At 38.4% G+C, this 10,186-nt stretch overlaps 1 protein-coding gene across 2 annotated transcripts in view; it reads left to right on the top strand.

Annotated features, from left to right (window-relative positions):
- Positions 1 to 7,051, top strand: part of SLC26A3 (solute carrier family 26 member 3) — a 32,434-nt gene extending 25,383 nt beyond the window's left edge. Inside the window, exons 17-21 of one of the 2 annotated variants that reach the window (XM_059170797.1) lie at positions 591 to 824; positions 2,383 to 2,437; positions 3,089 to 3,231; positions 3,351 to 3,416; positions 6,914 to 7,051. In XM_059170797.1, coding sequence (XP_059026780.1) covers positions 591 to 824; positions 2,383 to 2,437; positions 3,089 to 3,231; positions 3,351 to 3,416; positions 6,914 to 6,961 — 546 coding nt within the window. In that variant the 3' untranslated portion in view covers positions 6,962 to 7,051. Of the gene's footprint in view, positions 1 to 590; positions 825 to 2,382; positions 2,438 to 3,088; positions 3,232 to 3,350; positions 3,417 to 5,218; positions 5,357 to 6,913 lie in introns of those variants that run through there. The other variant, XM_059170798.1, reaches the window with a different exon arrangement.
- Positions 7,052 to 10,186: the final 3,135 nt, after the last annotated feature.

Raw genomic sequence — 10,186 nt, forward strand, 5'->3', positions numbered from 1 at the left:
ATTATTTCCTAGGGATGAAACCAGTAAGTTTCTTGACCACATTTCTGGGTATTATAGCTAAAAACATGTAAAATGTATTTCAAGGTGTTGGTTCCATTCCTTTAAGTAAAATGCTAGATAAACCACATATGTCAGGTGTCGGTGTTGGTTTTTTTTTCCCAATGGCATCTTTGAGGATCTCCTTAAAACTTTTGTTTTCCTGGGAAAACGTTGCTTCCCCGAAGGAAAGGGCTTGAGCTGACTTTGACTGTGAGCTTCAGAAACTCACTGGGTATTTTTTTTTCCTTTTTTTTTTTTTTTAAGATTTTATTTATTTAACAGAGAGAGATCACAATTAGGCAGAGAGGCAGGCAGAGAGAGAGGAAGGGAAGCAGGCTCCCTGCTGAGCAGAGAGCCCGATGCGGGACTCGATCCCTGGACCCTGAGATCATGACCCGAGCCCAAGGCAGCGGCTTAACCCACTGAGCCACCCAGGCACCCCTCACTGGGTATTTTTGACACCGGCAATGTTTCTCTTGGTCAGAGCTATCAAGCGCACAATGTTTCTCTTGGTCAGAGCTATCAAGTGCATTTCTTGTCTTCTCTTGCAGAAAGGGTTCATATGCACCAATGATGGTTTTAAAGATTCTGACGACGAGCTGGACAACAATGAGATAGAAGAGCTGGACCAGCCAATCAACACCAGTGACCTGCCCTTCCAGATAGACTGGAATGCCCATCTTCCTCTCAACATGGTGGTCCCTCAAATCAGCTTGCATAGCCTTATTCTTGACTTTTCAGCGGTGTCATTTCTTGACATTTCTTCAATGAGGGGGCTCAAAACGGTAATTACTTTCTTTCTGAATGAACACAACTGATCAGTGGCCAAAGGTAAAAAGATAGAGTTGAAGAAAGATGGTTCTTTAGGTCATACACACTTACCCAGAAGCAAATCGTAATTTTAGGATAGTCCACACAGAGAGTGAGAGTTGGTGGGGTGCATTTACTGAGCTCTTTGAAAAAGCATTTCCCAGGAGGCTGGCATATAATTTTGAAGACAACCACACCCGTATTTCTAACATATGCTGAACTTGCCACTGCACAACTATGCCCATACTCCTATGAAATCCCAGCTCTGTAGGACCTGCAGATCCTGTGGGCACTGTATTGAAGTTGTCCTGAAATACAGAACATTTGGGATGATCTTGGACAAAAGTGGAATAGCAGATCCTTTTGTTTTGTCTTTATCCATTACAAACTGACGAATTTTCACTTTGCTATCCGAAACCTCTCACTCACCCCCCATCACTTCCACCCCCCCAAAAAAGGAGCTATGTGAAAGAATCGATGTCATATGTGATTTAAAAATAGGACTAAAAGCTTCAGGTTGTACTCTGTTTTCTTTCCATGGTTCTGTGAGCATTTCTAAAATAAACTGGTTTCCAACAGAGATACAGAGAGAGACTAAAGAAAATTTAAGACATTCCACATTTACCCCTCTTTTTCTGGGGTTTTCACAGACATCTGCCTACATGAGAACTGAGCTAAGATAAGGTCTATTAAATATGGGTGAACTGAATACAAAATTAGAAAACTGAATCGATTTTGTTTCCCTCAGACTTTAAAAAAAATCTTAATATTACAGAACCCTCAAAACTGCTTGCTTTTTCTTTTCTTTCAGTTGTTTTAGCTTTGGAGAAAACACACACACACACATACACACATAACACACACACACAATTTGTTTCTGGTCCCAACAGTATAGCACAAAGGACAGGGACTCTGCCTTATGTTTCTTTAAAGCCCTTATCCTTGGCTCAGTGCCTTGTAAAGGTTTGATGCTTACTGATGATTGACAGTGATTTTAATGATCATCTAAAATGATCATCAGTAACTCTTCTTATCTTATATGACCTCACTCACATCACCACTGGTATTCATTCTTAGCGTAGGACCTGGAAAACAAATCAAGATTCACTGGTGTTACTACATCCAGTCACTGTGGACAGGAATAATAAACAGGTTACAAGCCATGGGGTTTTGGGTTTTTCTACTTCTGTGCAGCAAGAAAACTCTGGTCAAGGTCATCCCATAAAGGAACTGGTTTTCAGATTAAATCAGAGCCCATCTTGCGAGTGGAAACAGAAGATTTCCCCATCACACTTCCCACAGGAATGATCATTTTTAACTTCTTTCTGAAGAGGAGAGTTCTTTCCTTTGGATTTATTTCCTTCCATCACAGAGCCTTGTTGTTAATTTTAGTGTCTCTTTATATGATTATCTCTTTTCAAAATGTAAAAGGTTCTCTAAGTAACACAATATCCATAAGTCATAATTATGATCATTTTATGTTTCTGACAAGTAAAACTGTTTCCTAAGGAAGATCTACTTTCTTTTTAACAGATTCTGCAAGAATTTATCAGGATCAATGTAGATGTGTATATTGTTGGAAGTGATGGTAAGTTGTTTTTATGTTCTGACAATCACTTCAGGCTCATGGCCAACTCTCAACATAGACGGCCTCTCCAAAGTATAGGTCTTGTTTATGATCTATTAATTATAATAACAATTTATATTAATATATACTAGTATATTAATATAGTAATTATATTATATATGACTTTATATGTATTCCCTTTATTAGGAAAATGGACTATAGTAAGTAACTGGTAGATAATAGGTCCAACAATCCAGAACCAGAGCATATCACTGGTCTATGAGCATATGTCCTATTTTGGCAGAATCCCAATTTTGTGTAAGCCATACTTGCTGCTCTAATCATTAGCCAAGGGAGATTAATTCACTAGGATTTTGCCTAAAGGAAAATGGGTTGATTTTCTTCTGAGAAGTACTAAAAGTTTTCCTCATTGGAATATTTTCCTTCTTATTAGGGCAATAAATGTTTTCTTTTATTAGAAAGGTATCCTTTTGTTCCAGAAAACACCATACTAATAGTACACTGGTATCGTACCATTGCGATCTCCAAACACCTTACCAAACAGCAATAAACTGCATGTTTGCAAACGGAAATTCAAATCTCCAGTCTCAAGAAGAGACCTGCAGCCGAACAATTACTTCTTCCTGTTATTCTTTCTTTCCCACCCTTCAGACGATTTCATTGAGAAGCTTGTACAGTGTGAATTTTTTGACGATGAAGTCAAGGACTCAATCTTCTTCTTAACAATCCATGATGCTGTCTTGCACATTTGGATGACAAAGGACTACAATGCTTCCAAGTTTAATGCCAGTCAGGTACCAGCTCTTTGGTGACTTTCACATTTATATAAAAACCATCTGTACTTCAGTTCCCCTTTCTTTTTCAACATTTTTTTAAATGTTCCTAACCCATGATTCTATTCTGGTTCTCTCAGGAAAAAGAAATGAAATTTGATTTTACCATAAATACAAATGGAGGATTACGTAATCGGGAATGTCAGGTAAGATTCTTCAACAAGGTTAGCTGACATCACAACAACAACAAAAAAGACTGAAAAGCAGTGAGGCCTCTTCCAGCAGGCTACAGAAAGTCCAGCCCTTGTTTGAGCCACTGGGCCTCTTCCCTAGAAAACAGAAGCAATGCCAGTGTTCATGGGACTTTGGGAGAAAAGAAACCCAGACCAGTACAAAAAAAAAAGATAGAAAATAGTGATACTAGGTCTCTATTAATGCAATATTGAGCATACAGAGAGATCTTTATGTTTTCAAAGTACTTACAACCAAGATGTTATTCTACTCTTATAACAATCCAGGAGGCAGAGAAAGTTTGGCTGTTTCCACTTACAGATGAATTAGTGATGGCGCTGAGAAGCTCATACTCACTTCCTGCTTCCCAGGTACATGGGCAAGTCCCCACGACAGAGCCTGGGCCAACAGTGAAAGTGAAGTTAAGCTCCTCTCCTTCCTTACTAGAAGGTGTCAAGTTCATTTAACTGGGTAGTTCTATTTCATTTTAGAACATTCATTTCTAGAATATTCAGTCCTTTAAGGGAAGGTCTCCAGTCTGGGAAAAGCAGAATCACAAATCAAATTAGGTATCTGCTACAGGTCAGGTACATGGCAGGTGTGTCACATTCATTATCTCATCCTTACAACAATATGTGAAGAAAATATCATTTCATAAATGAGGAAATTAGGGAAGGCTCAGAGAGCTTAACTAATTTGCCTAAGGTCACACACCAACCAAAGTGACAGCAACAGGATTTGAAACAAGATCTGTCTGATGCCAAGCCCTGGGCTCTATTCTCTATGGTACACTGGTTCTTGGTGAAAGACTCATGGAATTAGGGATCCTGAGAAAGAATCTAAAGATTGCTATCAAGTATGAGAGGTGGCTGATGGTATTTCTCTTATTTGAGAAAAGGTTTAAGAAGAAACCAAAAAAAAAAAAAAAAAAAAGGAATTTAGATTAGAAATGAAGATGTATCTAGAATAAGATAACCCTAGGTCCTTATTAAAACTTATGCCAAATAAGAAGAGTTCAATGAAAAAGCCATTCCAGAAGTTAGGCCTGAATGAGAGACATTCGTAGAAAGCACCAGTCATGTTTCCAGCCAGCCATGTTTTCCAGGGCTGGATTCTAGAGAAATCCACATGGGTCACCTTGCCTGAGCCCCCTCTAAGTAGAGCCTTACAAGAAATCCTCTCCCCAGTAGCTGGATTCAGAACTATCACCAAGTTGGAAAGGATAAAGCGTAGAAACAGAACGTATACCTAACGAGTCAAATCAAAGCTTCAGAACCAACCACCTAACAGAATGTAGTCGGGACCATCCTGTATCTGTCTCCACATATTAAAACAACAACAACAAAAATTTAACATGAACTCCTCACTACATTACTTAGAGAAAGACAAATCAGGCAACCAGCGGTGACCCACACATGGAAGCTGAATGTGCCCGGCCAGCACACAGAGCCCTTGGAGCTTGTGTGGCCACTGACACAGTTGTGAAGGGGGGTATTGCTACAACTGTTGTACTGTCATTTTGATTAAGTTAAATTAGGCCTTTGAAAGGTACCCTTACATCACAACATGGTATCACATGGGTCTCTGTTAACCAAGTAGCAGTGGAAGGTATGTGATCATTAAAATTCAAGACAAAAAATTTGTGGTTAGTTCTGGTAAATTCTAGGTCTTCATTTTAGCAAGATGGACCACATTTGCTGTAAGATCAGATTATTGAAAGGGACACATCTTCTAAGACCAGAACTTTTAAGAACCAGAACTTTCTATCTTCTTCCAGGTACCAGTTGAAACAAAATTTTAACCAAAATATAATTCAGATGGATCCTCACCTGTAATATAAAGAACAACTTTATACCCAGGAAGTTATTGATAAGTTCATACATTGTATGAAGAACACTTTTACTTGATGGAATTATGTTTCAAACTTTGGAACGAAATTGTTCTAGCATGGTACATTTTTCACATGTGTAGTATAAAATTATGTAAATACTCTTAATTTTGTATCTTATAGGTTTATCAGAAGAAGAAAATGTTTTGTTTATATGTATTTTTATAGCACTGACAGATTCCCATCTAGGTCATGACCTTCATGCATAGATTTTGCAGTGTATTTACAACACTGCTTTGACTCTTGTAATTTATAGTTCATATGAATTTATTTCCATTTTTAAAAATTCCATTGTGCAGTAGATATGTCTTGTTTTGTTAAATTTCTTGTTAGCTTTCAGAAATATGCCTGCTGTGGGTCCCCTCTGTAATGGCCTGGCTAAAAACCTGACACACGAGAATCATCTGAAACCTTGCAATGACACTTAACTTTGCCCAGAGTTCATGATTATCACTATAGCTTTTTAACACACCCAGCCACCTCCTACCCCAGTCTAAACACAATCCTTCCAACGCCATTATCTGTAACTGTAACTAGCTTTTAAGGCAAGTCCTTTCCTTCCACCTCTTAGTATGAGAATTGGATAAGCTAATGAAGATAGAAAATGAAAAAGCAAGAAGGTGGAAAGCAGAGAAAACATGATGGGTAACCAGCTCTTCCTGGTCTTAGAGGAAAGCGAAGATAGTAGGACAAAGACTGACTCTTCACTGCTGGTAATTTGGAACCCACAGGGCAGAGTGTCAGTTCTAGAGCTCAATTTACCTGGAGGATGAGATTCCACACACACGCTTCTCTTTTTTGCTGGCATTGTTCTTGATGCAAAGTTGTATTTATTTTATGTAAAAGATAAATTTGTAACTTTGTAAAAAATATCTTTGTCAATGAGAAAAGTCTCAATCCTTTTAAATCTCACCTCTAAAGCTTTACTGTCAAAGTACCCTTCTATAATCTATTAGTGTCTTTACTGAGTCTATTAGACTTAAAATCAGTGACAGTAAGGTAAAACAAAGGTTTATTTACATAGCTACTCTTAAAAATTAGAGTATAAGCACTCTTTGAAAAAACAGCTCTTAAATTTCTGAGTCATAGATACCTTACAGATCTTCATCCACCCCCACGGACTTTAGGGGACACACACACATACACTTTATATAGGATTTATATACCATGACTTTAACCCCATGAATGTCGAGTTAAGACCTCTTTGTAGAGGTCAGGGAGTGGAAATTGAGATCATAGGCCTGTTTTACTGATCATTTGGCTTGGGAATGGAGCAAAAGCCTGACATAGGATTATGGCTGATGTCTGCATCTTCCCAAATAAAGGGGCTCTTTATAAGCTTCTTGCTAATCAGTTTTTAACATGGAGCACTCCAAGCATTGCGCCTCCATTTCAATCTATTCAACTTTTAACATCTTAAGAGGTTCACTTATCCTCACACTTAAACGTTTTCTTCTCTTAGGCTTCTAAGATGGATATGTGGATATGCTTTTTGGGTAATGGGAACACATGGGGTTGGGCCTCTCCTTACCTAACTCAGAGCAAATGTTGAAAACTGGTACAAAAATCTGATCCCTTATTTAGGAAAAGGCCAAGAGATCATGTTGGAAGACAAAAAGAAAACTTACGTAAGTCAGAGCAAGCACTGAAGGGAAGAGCATATCCAGTGATGCAACTGGGAGATAGAGCAACTTGTGAAGAGACAGATACGGTACTGCAATTAAGGAAGGTTGCTGCTAATACATGCTGAGCAGTTTATCCTTAAAATTTTTCTAATGATTTAAGTATTTGATACACATTCTTGTCTAAATGCAGTACCTTACCATTTGGAAATGCAAATGAAATGTTCTTGACCATACACTGCATAAACTAGAACAGACCATAAGAATCTTTCATTCATTTTTCTGCCATGGTCACCTGCACATCAATCTACTGATCTTTTCCCCCAATCTGCTCCACCAGCATCTTTTATTGCCCCCACGAATGCCAACCCCATCCTTCCAGCTGCTTAGGTTGAAAAATCGGTCAGGAAATTCTATTGACTCTACTTTTAAGATCTGTCTAGAATCAATTCATTCAGGGCTCCTGGGTGGCTCAGTGGGTTAAAGCCTCTGCCTTTGGCTCAGGTCATGATCCCACGGTCCTGGGATCAAGCCCTGCATCAGGCTCTCTGCTCCACAGGGAGCCTGCTTCCTCCTCTCTCTCTGCCTGCCTCTCTGCCCACTTGTGATCTCTGTCTGTCAAATAAATAAATAAAAATTTAAAAAAAATTCTTTAGAATCAATTCATTCAGTTCTCAAAACGGACACCATAAGGTGGGTATTATGTTTGTCCCCATTTTTTTAGAAAAGCAAACTAAAGCAAGGCTCGAAGAGGGTAAGTAATTAGTCTGTTACAGAGTTGCCGGTAGCAGAGTCAGAGTTCAGCTTGGACAGTCCAACTCCAGAGCCAGGCTCTTCTTAATCATTAGGAAGCATCAACTCACTAAAGAAATTAACACCTGTCTAAAAACTGATCTAGCACAAGGCAGACTAAATTCAGGAACAATATAGACGCATTCTACGAATTTGTTCCAAAGTCACTAATTTCGTGTTCTACAATGAAAATGTACCCAGAGGGGCACCTAGGTGGCTCAGTCATTAAGGGTCTGCCTTCGGCTCAGGTCATGATCCTGAGATCCTGGGATCGAGCCCCACTTCGGGCTCCCTTCTCATCGGGAAACCTGCTTTTCCTTCTCCCACTCCTCCTGCTTGTGTTCCCTCTCTTGCTATTTCTCTGTCAAATAAATCAAACATTTTTTTAAAAGTGTACCCAGAAAAGCTATTAGGGAAACACATTATCAATGCCCAGAATCTAACAAACTTAATACTTCCTCGTTATGGCTGTATGTGTACGTATATTTTCATGATACATTTTTAAATTCCTTTGGGGGGGGGGCTAATATCCTTTGAAAAAGAATATAAGAAACCTTTGGAGAAAAATTTAGGAATGATTACCAAGAAAAATCTCTAGATGAGTTAGAATGTGAGCTCCTAAAGGGCAGTGACCATATCTATTTCATTCACCATTTTATACCCATATCATACATATACTGCTTAATTTATGCACATAAATTTATTACATTTTTATACATCATGTCCATTTATTACTTTATATATTCATCCTTCCACAAGTATGACCATCATCTTCTGTGTAAATTATTAAAACCTCTACTAGTCTCTCTTTACCTTCCTCATCTTTTCCAAACACAGAGCCAGAATAATCCTTCCAAAAAGAGCCAGATCATTCCATTCCTCAGAACTCCACGAAGGCTTCCCAGGTCAGAGTAAGGTCAAAGTTTACGATGGCCCAGAAAGCCTGTGATTTCCCCATTCCCTGTTATTACCTCTCTGACCTTCTCTTCCTGCTCGTCTCACTCATTCCAATCCAATCTCCTTACTGTTCCCCAAATATGCCAGATGCAGCCCCCACTTTGACCTTTACAGCCTGTTTGCTTAGAAAGTTCCACCCCATGATATCTACATGGCTAACTCTCATCTACTCCAGGGATTTTTTTTTTTTTTTATTTTGGGTGTAACCTCTACACCCAATGTGGAGCTCAAACTTACAACCCAGAAATCAAGAGTCGCATGCTCTACTAAGCTAGGCAGGCACCTGATTTAAAGAAATTTTTTTTTAAATTTTAAGTATTCCCATTTACTTCAAATTGTTGCTCAAATGTCTTCTCTTCAGTTCACTTAAAACTGCGAACCTCCCACTGCCGGATTATCCTTACTTTTCCTTTATCTCATAGAATTTTATCACACTTCCAACATGTTAGGTAATTTAATGAAATTTGTCAATCCTCTAGCTCTAAAGGCTTATGCACCCCAAGGGCTTAGCATATTGTCAAGCACATACTTGAATGAATGAATGAGTGAGTGAATGAATGAATGGTTTAGATCCCACATAATGGTAGGTGCTCAGTCTATGTTTATTATCAGTCATGAAATACATTTACCATGGATTAAGATGCTGAACCACAGCATGGAGCCTCTTTATAGTTGTCAGCTCTGCAACTAAACTGATTATAGATGGGTAATATACACCACAACTGTTAACAGTACTTAACCCCGAAAGGGCAATGTTCATTGGAAGGGGATCTATACCTTTATTTGTAGCATTAATGTGTTCTATTTTTCCCAAAAGATTTATTATTTAATTAAAATACCAATATTAAAACAAAAATTTAAAGGTTTGAAAGTAACGCTTAGGAAGAAAAGCAAAAGGGAGCAGTATTTTTCAATCTGAAGGCAGGCAAAAGGAGAGTAATTTTAAAGGTAGATTAACAGAAAGTGGGCTTAATGCAATATGAAAATTGGTGCATACAACTATGAGAATAGAAACAGGATATTCTGAGTCATAGAATAACATTTCAAAATACCAGATTTTTTTTAAGATTTTATTTTTTTAAGATTTTTTCATTTATTTATTTGACAGAGATCACAAGCAGGCAGAGAGGCAGGCAGAGAGAGGAGGAAGCAGGCTCTCTGCCGAGCAGAGAGCCCGATGTGGGGATAGATCCCAGGACCCTGGGATCATGACCTGAGCCAAAGGCAGAGGCTTTAACCCACTGAGCCACCCAGGTGCCCCCAAATACTAGATTTTTATCAAGACGTGGTCCTGCCCATGTGTGAGAACTAAACCCATGAGTATTCAATTCTGGGATTCTGTAATGCTTAAAAGATGGGAAAATTAAAACTTAACACTAAAATACTGCTTTAAGAATTGTCTTTAAAAAAAAAAAAAAAAAAAAAGAGTTCTCTTAACACTTTTCCCCTCAACAGAAAACTGAAGGGGCATGAATCAAAACAAAAA

The sequence above is a fragment of the Mustela lutreola genome, chromosome 4, assembly GCF_030435805.1.
Source record: "Mustela lutreola isolate mMusLut2 chromosome 4, mMusLut2.pri, whole genome shotgun sequence".
Taxonomy (NCBI): domain Eukaryota; kingdom Metazoa; phylum Chordata; class Mammalia; order Carnivora; family Mustelidae; genus Mustela; species Mustela lutreola.